At 44.3% G+C, this 17,927-nt stretch overlaps 1 protein-coding gene and 2 pseudogenes across 1 annotated transcript in view; 1 reads left to right on the top strand and 2 right to left on the bottom strand.

Moving 5' to 3' along the window:
• The window catches only part of CUNH16orf96 (chromosome unknown C16orf96 homolog), a 47,465-nt gene that overhangs the window by 19,681 nt on the left and 9,857 nt on the right, over window positions 1–17,927 (top strand). Inside the window, exons 4-13 of the mRNA XM_011376620.2 lie at window positions 6,626–6,730; window positions 7,522–7,602; window positions 7,811–7,897; window positions 8,021–9,545; window positions 11,191–11,276; window positions 11,586–11,696; window positions 14,531–14,605; window positions 15,046–15,210; window positions 16,923–17,041; window positions 17,754–17,816. Of these exons, the coding sequence (XP_011374922.1) occupies window positions 6,626–6,730; window positions 7,522–7,602; window positions 7,811–7,897; window positions 8,021–9,545; window positions 11,191–11,276; window positions 11,586–11,696; window positions 14,531–14,605; window positions 15,046–15,210; window positions 16,923–17,041; window positions 17,754–17,816 (2,417 nt within the window). The remainder of the gene's footprint in view (window positions 1–6,625; window positions 6,731–7,521; window positions 7,603–7,810; window positions 7,898–8,020; window positions 9,546–11,190; window positions 11,277–11,585; window positions 11,697–14,530; window positions 14,606–15,045; window positions 15,211–16,922; window positions 17,042–17,753; window positions 17,817–17,927) is intronic.
• Window positions 3,830–3,949, bottom strand: LOC111730060 (annotated as a pseudogene).
• Window positions 5,522–5,640, bottom strand: LOC111730070 (annotated as a pseudogene).

Here is a 17,927-nt window from a genome sequence, read left to right as displayed (position 1 = left end):
ATCCCCTTAGGGGACTGCAACAACCTAGTGTTGCTTTTTAAAATTTTTTAATTTTAGAACTCCCTCCTCAACCCCAAACTTCTGCTGTATATCCCACAATTAAAATGATTTTAAATTTAAATTGGTTTCCTAGAATTTCATAACAAAGGCATGGGAAACACTTTGGGGATTTAGAGAATCAGAGTCGAAGTTGCTGCAATAACAGTAATGAAGTTCGTAGGTCGGCAGCCACCTACCAGGGTCCCAGGAAGTACTGTCGCATTCCTAGTTCTGAAAGTGAAGATTCCCATTTTCCAAAGCTCTTGCCTCTTGGGCCACAGAGACCAGTTTAACTGGTTGTCCGAGGGCGTGTTTGCTTTGAACCCCTGTATTGGATGGGCCCTTCCAGGCCTCTTGTAAGCACTGGGCCCTCAGTTGGAACCTACATTCTTTTTATTTAAATTTATTTATTTAAATTAGTTTCAAGTACTGAACCTACATTCTTGAAGCCCTCTTCGGAGAGAGACAGGAAAGCAGAGATGAGTGCAAGTCTGCACAAGCCCAGCTGCCAGTACCTGCTTGGGCTCCACACACCTTGAGGTCCACTTCTGGGAAAGACAGCTTTCTACACTTGCTTCCCTTGAATGTGGTTCCATCCAAGCCCTGATTTCATCCCGAGGGGCCATGTGGGCCCTTCTGGGTTCTTTTCCACCAACACAGTCCAAATCCTGACACTTCCCCAGAGCCCCTCCACTGGCCCTTCCTCCCAAGACTGGAGTTCACTGCATGTCCCCAGGCTTGTAAGAAGCAGGCTGGGTCTGGGGTGGGGGAACCTGTAACTGCCTATCATGTGAGAGCAGCACTCCCTGAGAAAATCATCTTTCTCCTCTGGTGTGCAGCCCTCCCCCGTGGAGCAGCCTGTAAGGTTCACCATCTTTTCTGGGTTCGCCCTGTTACTTAGCCACGTGAGGGTGGGATGACTCCTACTCAGATAATTTGGTCCTCTGGTTACCCCAGGGAGACAGGGAGAAGGGAAACATTGTACATAGGTCACAGACTTCTCTGAAAAGCATTTTCCTTCCACAGCCAATAAGGACTCGTAAAACCTGTCCACGATACCATGATCACCCCCAATAAAATTAACAATAACTCCTGAATACCATCTAATAGACACTGTTGAAATTCACCCCACATGTCTCTCAAACAAAAATGCTGTATTTTACAGCTTTATTAAGATGTATTCCATATACCAGAAAATTCATTCATTTAGAGTATGGAGTCATATAATGTATGTCAGCTATACTTCAATAAAAAAGTTAAGTGTACAGTTTAGTGATTTTAGAATGTTCACAGTTATGTAACTTTCACACTCAATTTTAGAACATTTTTAACAGGCCAAAATGAAACCCCTGGACCGTTAGCTGTCATTCTCCATTCCTGCTCCTCCTTGAGCTCCCACTTTTTTACTTACCATAATGTTTTCAAGGTTTATTCATGCTGTAGCATGTATCAGTACTTTATTCTTTTTATTGCCAAGTAAAATCCCATTGTATGGAATTTCATTTATCAGTTGATGGACATTTGGCTGTTTCTATCTGTAGGCTATTATGCGTAGTGCTGCTACGAACATTTGCATACGAGTTTTTCTGTGAACATATGTTTTTTATTTCTCTTGGGCATATACCTAGGGATGGAATTGCTGGATCATATGATTATGTTTCAAGTTTGGAGAACTGCTAGACTGTTTTCCAAAGAGATTGCTGTTTACATTTCCATCAGTGTATGAGTGTTCCAGTTTCTCCACCAACACTTCTTACCAACACTTCTTACCGTCTGTCTTTTTTATCATAGCCATCCTAGTGGGTGCGAAGCCTGTCTCATTGTGTTTTTTATTTGCATTTCCCTGGTGACTAATGATGTTGAGCATCTTTTCATGCGCTTATTTGCCATTTGTATATCTTCTTTGGAGAAATGTCTATTTAGATGATTTGCCCACTTTTAATTGGGTAATTTGTGTCTTTGTTGTTAAGTTGTAAGAATTCTTTATATATTCTGCATATGTGTTGTACGTATATAATTTGAAATGTTTTCTATCATTCCGTGAGTTATCTTTTCACTTTCTTGATGGCATATACTTTGATACACAAAGTTTTAAATTTTGATGAAGTCCAATTTATCCCTTTTTTCTTTTTCTTTTTTTGTGGATAAAAGGTGACACTTATGCTTTCGGTGATGTGTCTAAGAAACCATTGCCTAACCAAGGTCACAAAGATTTACTCCTATTTTTTCTTCTAGAACACAGGAGTAAATAGTTTATAGTTTATCTCTTACATTTAGATCTATGAACCATTTTCAGTTAATTTTTATATATGGCGTGAGGTAGCAGTCCAGCTTCATTCTTTTGCATGTGGATAGCCAGCTGTTCCACACCATTTGTTGAAGACTGTTCTTTCCCTATTAATTTGTTTGGGCACCCTTATCAAAAAAATTAATTGGCTGTAAATGTGAGGGTTTATTTCTGAACTCATTTCTCTTCCATTGATATATATATATACACATATATATGTATATATATATGTGTGTGTATATATATGTGTGTGTATATATATATGTATATATATATATATCTTTCCTTATGCCAGTACCACACTGTCTTGCTTACTGTAACTTTGTAGAAAGTTTGGAAATCAGGAAGCGTGTCCTCCAACTTTGTTCTTCTTTTTCAAGATTCTTTGGCTATTCAGAGTCTCTCGCATTTGCATATGAATTTTAGGATAAGGTTGTCAATTTCTGCAAAAAAGAACCAACTGGCATTTTTATAGGGGTTGAGCTGAATCTGTTTGGGAAGTCTTCCAATCCAAGAACATGGGATGCTTATATGTATATACGTATGTATCAGCTTTATTGTGATGTAATTCACATACCATACAATTCGCCCATTAGAATATTGTACAGTGCAATAGTTTTTATTGTATTTAAAGAGTTGGACAACCATCACCACAATCAATATTTTCATCACTTCAGAAAGAAACCCTATACCCTTTAGTTATCACCACTCTACAATCCTCACCCCACTCCCCAGCCATAAACAACCACTAATTTACTTTCTGTCTCTATGGATTTGCATATTCCGGACATTTCATATAAATGGAATCACACATTATGTGTGATATGTGGTCTTTGTGTTTGGTTTCCTTCACTGACCATAACCTTTCCAAGGTTCATCCTCGTAGCATCAGTACTTCATTTCTTTTTATGACTAATATTCCTTCTTGTGAATATATCATATTTTGTTTATTCATCTGTCAGTTTACTGACATTTGGGTCGTTCCCACTTTTTTGGCTATTATGAATGAAGCTGCTATAAACATTTATGTATAAATTTATGGACCTATGTTTTCATTTCTCTTGGGTATATCACTAGGAATGGACTTGCTTGGTCATATGATAACTGTTTAATCTTGTGCGGAACTGCTACACTGTTTTCTAAAATGGCTGCACCATTATACCTTCCCAGCAGTAGTGTATGAGGGTTCCAATTTCTCCACATTCTCATCAATACTTACTATTATCTGACTTTTGATTCTAACCAACCTAGTGGATGTGAAGTGGTATCTCATTGTGATTTTGAGTTACATTTCTCTGATGGCTAATGTTGAGCATCTTTTCAAGTGCTTATTGGCCATTTGTGTATCTTCTTTGGAGAAATGTCTATGCAGATCTTAGCCCGTTTTTTATTTTATTTCTTTATTTATTTTAATTTTTATTTTTTAGGCCAGGCAACCCCTTGGTTGACCTCACAGATTGCAAGGACCTTCGCAGCTTACAATCCTTGTTTTTTTATTTTTTGCACCTACAACACCTGGTCTTCCTAGGTGGTCTCCCATCCCAAGTACTAACCAGGTCCTACCCTGCTTAGCTTCCGAGATCAGATGGGATCGGGCTTGTTCAGGGTAGCATGGCTGTAGACTCTTTGCCCATTTTTAACTGGGTTATTTACCCAATACGTTGCTGGATTCTATTTGCTAGTATTTCGTTCAGGATTTATGCATTTATAGTCTAGTTTTCTTGGGATGTCTTTGTCTGATTTTGGTATCAATATACTAGACGCATGGAATGAGTTTGGAATTCTTCAATTTTTGGAAAATTTTGTGAAGAATTGGTATTAAATCTGCTTTAAATATTCGATAGAAGTCAGAGATGAAGCCATATGGGCCTGGGCCTTTCTTTTTGGTATTTTGTATTACTACTGCAATTTTTTCACTTGTTTTAGGTCTTTCAGATTATCTATTTCTTCTTGAGTCATTTTGGTAGTTAATGTCTTTCTAGGAATTTGTCCATTTCGTCCCACTTATCTAATTTGTTAGTATGCAGTTAGTATGCAGTATTCCTTTATAGTTGCTTTTATTTCTGTAGAGTCAATAGTAATGTTCCCTCTTTCACTTTTGATTCTAATAATTTGAGTTATCTCTTTTTTCTTGGTTAATCTAGCTACAGGTTTGCAAATTTTGTTGATTTTTTTTTTCAAAGAACCAGATTTTAGTTTCATTGACTTCCTCTATTATTTTTCTAGTCTCTATTTTATTAGTTTCCTCTCTAATCTTTATTGTTTCACTTTTTTACTTGCTTTAGGTTTAGCTCACTGTTTGTTTGTTTTTTTCCCAGTGTCTTAAGGTGGAAGTTTAGGCTATCGATTTAAGATCTTTCTTCTTTGTTAATGTAGTCACATCCAGCTAAAATTTTTCTCTAAACACTGCTTTAGCTGCATCCCATAAATTTTGATGTGTTGTGTTTTCATTTTAATTCATCTCAAAGTGTTTTCTAATTTCCTTTGTGATTTATTCTTTGGCCCATTGGACATATAGGAGAGTGTTGTTTAATATCCATGTATTTGTGGATTTCTAATAACTTCTGTTATCGATTTCTAATTTAATTCCATTGTAGTCAGAGTATACACTTTGTATTACTTCAGTGCTTTTTAAATTTATTGAGACTTGTTTTATGGCCTAGCATATGGTCTATCTTGTAGAATATTCTATGTATGCTTGAGAAGAATGTGTATTCTGCCATTGGTGAGTGGAGTGTTCTATAGATGTCTGTTATGTCTAGCTGCTTTATAGCTTTGTTCAAATCTTTTTCTTTGCTGAGCTATGTAGTCATTTTATCCATTATCAAAAATGAAGTATTGAAGTCTCTAACTATTCTTATTGAATCTAAAATATGTCTCTTATAAAACACTGTAAGTTTGGATCATGTTTTTTTATCCATTCAGCCCATCTATGCCTCTTAATGGAAAGTTTAATCCACTTACATTTAATATAATTACTGATAAGAAGGACTTCTACCATTATGCTATTAGTAATTTTTGTTAGTTGAATGCCTAGCTGTGTACTAGGCCCCTTTTTAAAAAAATTTTATGTATGTATGTATGTATTTATTTATTTATTTATTTTTATGTATTCATTTTTTTTAGGCAAGGCAAACCTTGGTTGACTTCACAGATTGCAAGGACCTTGACAGCTTACAACCTTTTTTTTTTTCATGCCTATAGCACCTGGTTTTCCTAGATGGTCTCCCATCCAAGTACTAACCAGGCCTGACCCTGCTTAGCTTCTGAGATCAGACAGGATCAAGCTTGGTTAGGGTAGCATGGCTGTAGACCCCCTTTTTTTTTAATGGTAAACTTTGTTACGTATATTTTACCACAGTAACAGATATTTTAAAATAGAAATTAATGTTTTCCCCACCCCATTCTCATCTGTCATTATTTGAATAAAGCAGCGCACCTCCTAAGAAACCACCTCCCCGAACGGAATATCTCTTTCTTTCTGCATCTTATATATTTTTTAAATTAATTTTTTATATATTTTATAATTTTTATATATTTTTAATTAATTATATTGAAGAAATTATTTAAATTTTTCCCCTGTCTACTTCTCCCCTTCCCCCTACCCTCTGGTAATCACTAGTCCATTGTCCATGTCCATGAGTCTCTGTTTGTTTGTCCTGTTCATTTGTTGCTTTTAGGTTTATATCCCACATATAAGTGATATCATGTGATTTTCAACTTTTTCTGTCTGGCTTATTTTGCTTAGTATGATGTGCTAGGCCCTTTATGTACATTATTTTTTTTTCATACCCATTTTATGATTGAGGAATCGAAAACTTAGACAGATTCAATAACAGCCCCAGTCAGTGGTAAAACTGATCTATGAGCCCGGCATTGCATCCATAAGCTCTTACCTGGAAGTTTCCTCACTGGCCCTCTGGCTTCCCCTGTTACCATCCCAGGGCCAATCTACACATGCTGCCAGGACCCTTTAAAAATGTAAATCCAGTCATAACTCCCTTGCCTATCCTGCAGTGGTTCCCACCCAAGGGCACGAGATGCTTCACTATGAGTGATTCCTGGTTACTGAATACATTCAACACAGGGTTGCCTCCTGTTCACGCAGGCTATCTGAGCGCTCAGAGCACTGTGGATTTTAATGTTATTTGCTAGCCTCTGAGTATGTTCCAGCCTAGGCTTTGGGAGAGCCCAGAGGACTTCTTGGACCATGGCAGTCATCAGAGTTTTCACACTTCTCTTGTCTTCTCCCCCAGCCACACCCAACTTCATGTTTTCCCCTCCTCTCTCCCTCTTCAGTCTATGAAGACCCTGCAGGATTTGCTCACCAACATTCATGCTCTCAAGGTCACCACGGAAACCCTAAGGAAGGATGTGGACATGCTGAAGAACATGTTTGATAAGGTAGACCCTCCTCAGCATCCTCCAAGCTGGCCATGCTGCTCAGACCTCTGGTGGTTGGGGTGACAGGATAAATCTAGGAAGCCCATTCTTAGTCAAAGAACACAGCCCTGGGGGCAAGAGAAGGAGGCTGATGTGGCCCAGCCACTTGGTCCATCCCACTGAACTCTTGATGGTTTGCACCATGCTATACTAGTTACATAAATCTAGTTCATTCTTATGTAAGCATAATAAGAGAATTTATTCTCATATACTAAGAAGTCCAGGAAGGTCTTCAGGTACAGCTAGATCTAGGTGCTCACGCCACATCAACATCTCTCGTTCAGTGATCATTTTAGTTTGGGTTAGCGTCATATTCAGGCAGGTACTCCCCAAGTCTTGGTGACCCCAGGCTTATATTCCATCAACTTAGGAGAAAGAGAGCACTTCTTCCTCTTCTAGCTCTATCCCAATTGAGAAGTGGAGTAAACCTAGCATAGGCCTACATTCTGGCTCCCTCCATAGCCACAAGGACATTGACCCAGCCCATTAAAGGCTCTTTAAAGGCTCTGAGAAGTCCTACTCTACAAAAACGCATTGAATGCTTTTTAAGCCCAACATTTCCCAAATGTATGTGCCAAGGGAACCCTTTCCTACCCTTTTCTCACTCTCTGAGAAACACTTGCTTTGAAATCTATTCTTCCTTCTCCAGCTCTTAGTCACCTAGAGCTAAGTCCTTGTATTTGAGTAGTGAGAAAAGCATAGCTGGGACTAGAACTTGTACCCCTGACCCATGGGTTTGGCTCATTTGACAGATACGCTTGGAAAAAATAGACACTTCCTTTGAAGACTTGAAAGGGCAGAACCAGAAGATGAATAAGATGCAGCAGGACATGGTGAGGATCTCAGGCCTATCCTCTATCCCTGGTCACCTGACCTCCAGATTCAGGGGTGCTGGGGACGTGGAGGGGTAAGGAGAACATGAGCTGCAAAGGCTCATTAACTTGCAAGTTTGGAGGGCATTGTGGACAAGGGAGCCAGCCAAAGGCATCATGCCCACCAGGTTCACACCCCTCATTCCTGACCCCCTCCCTCATCCCACAGATGACTCTTCAGAAAAAGATTCTCACCATCCCCAAAGCTGAGGACATAGTACTCTGGAGCAGCCTCCATGAGGCCATGTTCACCCCAGTAAGTGAAGGAAGATAGAGGAGAGGGAAGTAGGGGTGAGGGAGTGGGTAGGGTGAGCGCTGAGCTGGCCTGGAGCAGACCTGGCCAGCCCAGCCCCATTTTCTGCAGGGAACTTTTCCACAGGAAGCTGCTTCACTACAGCTGGAAGATTCTGAGCTGTGGCAGGTCGCAGAGCAGCTACAAGAAACTGACCTTCCCCAGACTACCACATACCTCGAGAGTGTTGATCATAGCCAGGTCCCAGAGACCATCCAACTCCCCAAGCTCCTGGAGTCCATCTGGCAATACCAGGCCCCGGGCCAACTACAGGAGGAGGAGTCTACCCAGGCAGTTCCATTCACAGGGGCCGAGGAGCTGGGCCAGCCTCAGGTGCTCGAGCCTCAGTCAGCACCCAAGCCTGGACTTGTACCTGGACCTGAGCCTGGTTCTGTGCCAGGGCCAGAGGCTGAGCCCATGTCTGCACTGGAGCCCATGCTGGAACCCAGTCTGACACCTGGGTTCACGCTAGCACCTTGGCCTGCGTTCAGACCTGGGCCTGCCCCCAGACCTGGGCCTGCATTTGGACCTGGGCCTGCATTTGGACCTGGGCCTGTGCATGGACCTGAGCTTGCCCCTGGAGCAGTCCCCAGGCCTGAGCCTGGATCAGTCCCCGAGCCTGGGCCTGCCCCACCCCCAGGCCTACAGCCCATACCAGCAGGATTCTGGCCTATGCCTCCAGGAGGCTGGCCGCCTCCAGGAGGCTGGCTGCCTCCCAGAGGCTGGCCGCCTCCAGGAGGCTGGCTGCCTCCCAGAGGCTGGCCGCCTCCAGGAGGCTGGCCTCCTCCCAGAGGCTGGCCGCTTCCAGGAGGCTGGCCTCCTCCCGGAGGCTTGCCCAGACCTAGCACTGGGCCTTTTAGGGGACAACGTTACTTCCAGCCTGGCCCAGGCCCATCGGGTCCCCTGTCTGCTCTGTTCCAGGGCCTCAGGGCCCCACGACCAGCCACAGAGTTTGGCTCAGCTTGGCCTCGTCAGGTACGGTTACAGTCTCACCAGCAGGCGATTCACCAGCTCCCAGCTGTCTCAGAAAATGAAGATTATGCAGAAGTCTCTCAGGACAGAGCTCCCAAGGCTGAGGCCTCCAAGGAAGCACCTCTAAAGAGTCCCCGGTCTGCCTTTCAGCAAGTAAAAACCACTGCTGCCATTGCAGCCGCCGCAGCTGCCGCCTATGCAGCTGCTGCGGCTTCAGCAGCCCAGGCAGCTGAGGCTGCCAGCAAGGTCATCAGGGATGCGCCTGCCACCAAATTGGCCTCCGTAGCAACGACCACAGCTGCATCTGGGCCCTTAGGGGTTTTGGCAGACGTCATGGGCGCAGGGTCTTTACGTGGGGCCACAACCTCCATGGCCTTCACCAGTGAAACTGAGATGGAAAACTTACAAGAGATGGACTACGAAGACCTCACTTCTTTATATTCTTCTAGTATTATCCCTCCTGATACGGCCCTGTCCCAGGCCATGCTAGCCGCCAAACAGGCTGTGACTCCTGAAGACAAGAAGAAAGCTGTCAAGTATTCCATGAACCACATAGCCCAGATGCCCATTAGACACGACTCCCTGAAAGAAGAATTTGCCCAGCTGTCGACCAACCTGCAACAGCGCTTGAGTTACCTAGGTAGGCCCAGCCCGGCTCTGAGAAGGGTGGCAAGGGCTCAGACCCTCCCCGTGGCCTTTAGGAAGCACCCCCTTTCCTTTGTTTAGCTGCCCCAACAAAATCTACATTCAACCATTTGCCATTTATTCCTTTAGTGTAAGCATCAGCCTCTTATTATTCTAGTCTATTCTTTACAATGAAAGTACAGCAAGGTCTTATCTTAGGGGAGAAGCATATAGAGTCAAAATTACTCTTCAAAATCTCCCTTTCAATAGCCCATAAAACACAGTACCACGCGACAGTGCTTTGATAAGTCTGGATCCACCAGCATGCCCAGCAGCGCTGAACAGACCCCAGATGATGTGATCAATTAGGAATTAAGAAAACTGTCAGGCAAACATGCGGATCCTTAAAGACCATAGTCAGTTCCGAGTAGCAGTGGGACCAGTAGATTTGTGTTCCTATTTCATGCCCATGATGCTTATATGCTGACTGAGGATATAACTCGGGTGGTTCTCAACCTTGAGCTCACCTCAGCACTCCATACCCCTCAGGGGCTTGGTGGAGCACAGACTGGGGGGCCCACCTACAGAGTTTCTCTCAGGTGATTTGGGGGGAGGGGGAGCAGGAATGTGCATTTCTAATGCTTCCTGGGGAAATGCTGCTGCCTGCTGCTGGCCTGGGAACCCACTGTGAGATCCACTGCCCCACCCTGTCTGAATCATTCATTATCTTGCCGTTTTGCTCCGTGCCCAATACAATAGTTGCATTAACATAAGTCACACCCATGTTCAGTGCCACCCCTGTTGGAAAGTGCTGTCCCACAACTCTTGAAAAGAGCAAGTAGAACTTCACATAGCTACAAAGAACCACATTGATATCAGTGAATACTGGGGCACAGCTAAGATTCTGATAGTCATGAATTTAAATTTAAAACATAAAGCCATAATAGCCCAAATTCTACCTCTGACTAGCTGCCATTTTTGTTAAGAAAACTGTGGTTATTTTGTAAATGTATCTTGGCTTTGATTTTTTATACTCTCCCAGCTCTGTCTTCCATGTTACTTTTTGGCCTCTTGTCCAGACTGGATATAGTTTCCCTTTTTTTAACTCCTCTCCTTTTTTGTTAAATCTTCCTTTCTATTTTGTGATGGGTTAATATACTTATAAATAAGGTACTTAAAAGTTTTGTTTGGGGTTATTTTGTGGAGGGGAGTAAATTTTGGAGACTTTTCCCTAGGCCTGTTCAGTCTAATATGATAACCAAGAGACACTCGTGGCTGTTGAGCACTTGAAATAGGGCAAGTTCAAGTTCAAATGTGCTCTAAGTGGGAAGTGCACAATGGATATTGAAGGCTTAGTGTGGAAACAAGAATATAAAATGGCTCATTAATAATTTTTTGATTACATATTTGAATGATACTATTTTAGATATATTGGGTTAAATAAACTTTTATTAAAATTAATGTCACCTGCTTTTTAGATTTTTTTTTTTTAAATATGACTACTAGAAAATTTTAAATGACCTCAAAGGCCCCCAAGTTCACAATAGCTCTCTACTGGACAGTGCTGCCTCAGATATCTCTTAACAAAAGCAGATGGGGCTCTAGACAAAGCATATGCTCCCATCCCTGCCACTAACATCTGCCTGCTCCTTTGCTTTCAGCTAATATGGGAATCTCTTCCAAGCTTGGGACAGCAGTGGACTCATTGCAAGAAAAGATTGTCAGCCTCCAGAAATCCAGGATGCAGGTCAGTGTCTCAGGCAGAAAGAGCTTTTATTAAGAAGACCACGCCATGAGGCAAGCTGACGGCAGACTCCATGACCCAGAACCAGATGAAGCATTTGTCTTTTAGCTGAAAGGAGGCCTGGGGCAGTGGGAAGGCAGCTGCTCCCCTGTGGAGGCCAGGCGAACTGCTCCATCTGTGGTCCCAGAGGGTGGGTGAGTGTCCTAGATGGCCGGTTGGAGATATCCTGGTCTGGCACACACTTTTCAAGCCCCATCCTGGCCATGGCAATGTCAGAAGTAGAGACCTTGGGTATCTGTTTCCCCTTTTTAGGAGGAGGAACTCGAGAGAGTTTGGGGCCACCAAATAGCGATGATGAAGGATCACTACATCGTGCTGGACAGGACAGTGGATAAGATCCAGATTCGCCTGGATGAGTTAAAGGTTTGGAGGGCTGGGTGGGCTCAGGAAGGACACTGAAGGGATAATTCCTCTTTGGGATATTCAGACCCTCTGCAAGGTTTCACAGATGTCCTGAAGGCAGGGAAAAGTTAGTGGACAGTTTTACTGGCAATTGCTTGTATGTAAATTACAATTCGGTTAGAAACAAACAAACCCCGCCCCCCACAACAAGCAGCACACACATATTCAAACAGAAAAGCCTGAACGGTGTCCATCTTGTTGACCACTGGGTCACCTGCCCTTAGAAGGGTGCCTGGTCAGAGTGAAGGCTGAAGATGTGCTGAATGAATCAATGAATGAATAAGAGGATTTCTTGTGCCAACTGTTAGGTTTATAACGTTTCTCCTAAACTGGCTTGTTTCTGAGCAGTCAGCGCCACGGAGCCTTTCCAGAACAGCAGAGTTGCTGACATGAGAGGTATGGAGATGGATACAGAGCATCTGCCAGGGGCTCATTCCAACAGACACCTCCCATGAGCCTGAGGGGTTCTGACTTGCTGAGCTGGATCTCAGGACCAGTCCAGTCTGTGCCTTGTCCTGGAGGTGTCCCAGACCTTCGGAGAAGGGATCAAGGTCATTCCCAGTAGGAGATGACCTTCCCCCAAAATAGAAAGAGACAAAATCTCAAACCAAACCACCTGAGTTGGTTTCCATGGGGTCTTCTGATTCCCAGTGAGGGGGCTGTTGGTGGGATACATTAGAGTATGGAGGGCGAAGGGGAGGACCAAGGCATATCTCGCCTCCAAAGATGGTCACACAGAGTAATCAGGCCAGGACCCACACAGGGCAACTTGGACAGGAAAAGAACTGCAAAGCAAACCAGTTCCCAGCCTAAGCACAGGGGAAAGGGAGATCTCCTGGACTGTGTGGGCGGAAGAGACTAATGATTCAAGCTCAGACCTTTGTGAGTGCCAAGATAGGAATGACATCTTCTGGCTACTCTGGGCTCTCTTTTAGTCACTGCTTCAAAAAGCCGGATTGCCATGTCCTAGGAATATATTGGTGCCCTTCCTGGGTGGAAACTGGAGCTAGTCCATTCAGCACAGGGCAGGCGGGGTGACAGAATCTGCCTCTAAGTAGTCATCACCCCTTGAGAGAAGCTTGAGAGGATGAGGCCCGACCAAACAATGTTAAATGGAGCAAGGCAGCCTTTGTCCCGACTTCCTTCCTGCCCCTCATGCCAACAAGAATTAATTACCTATAAAAGTTAACCCTGGAAGGACCTGGAACGGGGTTTTGTATACAACACACGTTTCATTAAATATTTCTTCAATGAACATGTGCAACAGATCAGGAGCCCCATCTAGTCCTTCCAGTAGAGAAATGAGGGCATGCAGACACATCTGGAATAGCCGTTACTGCTTTACCTGGCTGTCTGTGAGAATGTAACAGGTGATGCAAAGAATCCGCTTATTCATTCATTGAGTCATTCAGCCAATGTTATTGCACCTTCACCCTGCACCTTCTTAAGGCCTGGTGATACAGCAGTCAACAGGACAGACACTGTCCAGAGTCTTCTGTGTTTGGGGGTAAGCAGTGGTACTTGTGTATTTAATTGAACTATAATTTATGCACAGTGAAATGCCCAAGTCCTAGTATAAGAGGTGGATTAATTTTTGCCTATTCATACACCCATGTCACCACCATCCAAGCAAGATGGAAACATCCATCACCTTAGAGTGCTTCTCTTCAAGTGTCTCCCACTCAGAACACAGCAGGAAAATAAATGAGGACAGAACTCTTTCTTAATGACTGTGGGAAACATTATTTTCCTTTCACAAGTGGATGTGATGGAGCTTTGCATTAATGAGAATTAGGTTCAACTTTGAATAACATAAACTGCCAAATAACTGACTGAAACTATGTAACTCAGAGAAACAAAGTCAGAGATGGTCAGTCTAGAGCTGGTCTAGTATTCCATGGTCTGTGACTTCGTTTCATAAGGTCACCTCAAGGCTCTAGTCATTAACTCTAAATTCAAGCCAGCAGCAAGGAAGACACCTACCTACTTGCGTTTACACCCCAGTGGTCACACCAGGCCGTAAGGAAGGCTGTGAAATATAGTCATGATTCTGGGAGGTCAAATGCCCTCTAAAAATTGGGCGTTCTGTTGCTAAGGGTGAGAGGGAGACCAGGTATGAAGGGAGAAGTAGAAGACTATTTTCAGCTTTGGAAGAAAAGTGACCTCACCCTTTGGGGACATGGCCCAGAGGATGTGAGGCTCTTTCCAAGCAGGTTAGCTGTTGCTGCTGTCATAGGAAGAGTCTAGTAAGGGGAGAGAGGGTAGAATTAATGGAGGGAGCTGATTCTTTGTGGAGATATGGGAGTGAGATATGAGGGTTGTTCCCTGACAGTGGCATAAGTGTGAGTGGCATGTGAGTGCTTGGCTGATAAACAGACTGCAGTTCTTCCGGGACCCCGTTACAGATCAGAAGAGGTGAACTCGCCTTAAACATCTAGGAAGCCATTTGTTGATCAATGTCACCCCAATAATTTTAAATTAAAAAAAAAAAAATCTAGAGAGCCAAAGCATCAGCATTGATTTGTGTTTTCCTTTCTCAGGTCTGCCTTCCTGTGCAGCAAAGTTCCCATGATGCCACTTCCAAGAGGACAGCTTGTCCCAAGTCCCATGTTCCTTTATTTCTGATCTGGGCACCTGGAGTTCCGGAGCCCAAGCTTTCCCATGTGCCCACCCTACCTGCTGTCCTCCTGGCCTCATTGTCCCTTCTTGGCACATGGCAAGGGTGGAGGTGGGAGGCAGACATTACCCTCGGGGCTTCCAAGGGTGGTTGACATGCCCTTTGCTTCTGTTCTTAGGCTCTCCATGCACAAATAAAAAGCCTAGAAATACAGAAGGCAGACAAAAGTATGATAGAGCAGGAATTGAGAGAGGTGAGTGAGCAGATTCCTCTCCTCTTGCTCCCCCATCCTGAGCCCCAGCTCTCCGGCCCAGAGAAATGGAATCATCCAGCCCCAAGACAAAACCTGGCAGAGAGACTTCAGAGTCTCCTTCCACTTTTATTTGTATAGAAAAGCTGGGAAAGCTGCTCAAAAGTTGTCCCATCAACTCTTATTTTCAGTGACTCAGAATTAATGACAATTTGTTATATGAACTTAAAAATCATGTCCCAACTTCTCTGTCACAGAAAACTTTGGCTTTGATCTGATGACTGTGTTTGAGCCAACTTGGAGCCCAGAGTTGAATTTAAGCCAAGGCTAGATGTCCAAGGTTCCAAAACTAGACAAAATTGACCAAAGTGGTCTGATCTCCGCCAGCTTCCTCCTGCTCCCACCCCAGCAGCCCTGACTCCCTGAGTCCCTTCTCTCTCTAGAAAGCTGACAGGAGCACTCTGGCAGGCAAGGCAAACCGAGCCGACCTGGAGACGGTGGCAATGGAGCTGAACGAGATGATTCAGGGCATGCTGGGCAAGGTCATGTCCCATGAGGATGACTGGAGGAAGGCTGTGAAGCAGCTCAACAAGGACCTGGGCACCAAGGTGAGTTCCTATGTATTGTTTAGCACTTGCCACATAACAAATTACCCTATAATTTAGCAGCTTAAAACAACAAACATTCAGTCTCTGAGGGTCAAGAATTTGGGAGTGGCTTAGCTGGGGGGCTTAGGGTCTCTCATGAAGTTGCAGTCAAGATAACATCTGGGGCTGGAGGAGCCACTTCCAAGATGATGTCCGTCCTTACATGGCTTGGACAAGATCCCTCACTCCCTGATCACACGGGCTCCTTCATAGGGTAGCTGATTTCCTCCAGAGTGAGTGACCCAAAAGAGCAAGACAGACGTAGCTTCTACATTTATCACCTAGAAATCTGTAAAGAAGAGCTGTTCCTCATCAGCTTGAGGTGATTACCCGGAAATATGGTTCGTTGAGGAAAGGCAGGAACAATGATGAAGTATTTCCTTTAATGACCAGTTTTCAGGGTAAGATATTGGTAGAATAGCCATATCCAGTACATAGTAGCAAATGAAGGTTTCTATTTTTATTTATTGATTTCTTTTTCGTGAGTGTCACCATAAATCATGGATTTTTGTATATTCAGTTTGTTCAATCAATTACGTTACTACTTATTTTGTCATTCCCATGGTCTCATCATTGGCCTGAGAGCTGGCTTGTGAACCCTTCAACTTGACCCTTTGTCATCAGAAAAATGTCTTGTTTTCTTAAGTGACAAGATGTTCCAGGTTTACTGTCAACAGTACCTTCCTCAGACCTGAATTGGCCACATCTCTGGAGTTCTGGTTCCTTTTAGTGGGGAGTTATGTTTAGAGACCAAAATTTGGAAACCATTTAAAAATTCAGAAGTCCCACCATGAAAACAGTCTGGTAGTTTCTCAAAAAGTTCAACAGAATTACCACAGTACCCAGCATTTCCACTCCTAGGTATATATATGCCCAAGAGAAATGAAAAATTATGTCTACATAAAAACTCATACAAAGTGTTCATGGTAGCATTATCATAATAGCCTGATGTCCATCAACTGGTAAATGGACAAACAAAATAGTCTAGCTGTAAAATAAATTATTCATTCCATAAAAAGGAATGAATGCTATAACCTGGATAAACCTTGAAAACATATTCAGTGAAAGAAGCCAGGCACAAAAGGCCATAGATTGTCTGCTTCCATTTATATGAAATGATTGGAATAGGCAGAGACAGAAAGTAGATTAGTGGTTGCCTACACCTGATGGCGCTTGGGGGGACATACGGGGTGACCGCTAATGGGTATGAGGTTTCTTTTGGGAGTGAGGAACATGTGGTGATGGTTGTACAACTATACTAAAAGTCGTATACTTTTACACTCAGTATTTAGTGAATGTATACTTTACACTCAATATATGTGTTGGATGTGTGAATGTAAGGTGTTTGGGGACCATTGGGAGAGATGTTTCTCAGGCCCAGAGGTGTGCAGTTGAGCATAGGGATTGATTGTTTGGGGGCAGTAACTAACTAAGGGTATTTCTTCCCTTGGCTGCAGGGAAGCTCACTGGGCAGCTCCCCCTAGCAATAGCATGCATTAGGGGTACGAACCTTAACCCAAGCTTTGTTGGTTCTTTCTCTGTAACCACCTCACTTTCTCTGTTCAGTCTGGTTATACTCTGTGTAACTTTGCAGGTTACTGCAAATCCTTTTCTGGAGCGATGCAGAGTGTGAATTAAAATTGACTAAATAATCTTCCCTTTGGTTGTTCCAGCTGGCCCGCAGGGATTTGGACAATCTAAAGAAAGACATTGAGGAGATCTGGCAAGTAGTCAGGAAGCTGCTGATAGAAGGCCTCCGATTCGACCCCGACAGCGCTGCCGGCTTTAGAAAGTGAGCCCCTCACTGAGGCCAGGAGGCCCTCTCTGGGGAGGAGACAAGAGGGGGGTCCCAGAGGATTCTGGGAGCAAGAATTCCAAACCTGCGGACATGGGGAGAGAAGGCTGGGCTTCCCAGCTGGGTGTGGAAAGGGGTCGGGATGAGCTGAGAGCACAGGCACTCAGAGGTGGGCCACCCTGGCCTGGGCTGGCAGAGGGGGCTCCAGGAGCCCATCTGCCCCAAAGCCCTTTTGCCACAAATGAGGAAACCAAGGCTCAGAGAGGGAAGGGGCCATGCACATGGCAGCCTGGGGGGATCTGTGACCAGAGCCATGCCCCTTACCCACATCCAGACAGCACCCCAGGCAGGGGGACTCTGTTTCTGGGGGCTCCTATCCTTAAATTACCCCTCACGCCCCACTGTCCACCGTGAAGGGGGTTTCCAGAAGGTCCCTGGTTTTAAAGATCTCCATTTGTTTGAAGCGGGGAGATAAACTACACACACTTTGATTCCCCACCTCTGCTCCAGGAAGCTGCAGATAGTAGTTAGCAGGGACCAGCAAAGCTGAGCCGCGTTGGGCCAGGCCAGTGGGTATAGGATAATGGGGGGAAGTCCTGGCCCTGAGGCAGAGACAGACCTGCAGCCTCCCCTAAACACTACCTGGGGGAGGGAGCAGCCTCACAGATCCTGGCTGGGGCGCCACAGCTAACCACTGCATGTCTCCCAGGAAACTGTTTGAGCGGGTGAAATGCATTTCCTGCGACCGGCCTGTGGAGATGATGACTGGCCCGTAAGTAGAACCACCAGGGGGCACCCTCTCTCTTCTGGATGCATGTGAGAGCCCACAGACACACACACCCCAACCCTATGTGTCCATGAGGTTCAAGGATCATTGATATGC

Source organism: Pteropus vampyrus, unplaced genomic scaffold, assembly GCF_000151845.1.
Source record: "Pteropus vampyrus isolate Shadow unplaced genomic scaffold, Pvam_2.0 Scaffold300, whole genome shotgun sequence".
NCBI classification, from domain to species: domain Eukaryota; kingdom Metazoa; phylum Chordata; class Mammalia; order Chiroptera; family Pteropodidae; genus Pteropus; species Pteropus vampyrus.
Note: the sequence above shows the minus strand (reverse complement) of the source record. Positions and strands in the feature narration are given on the sequence as shown.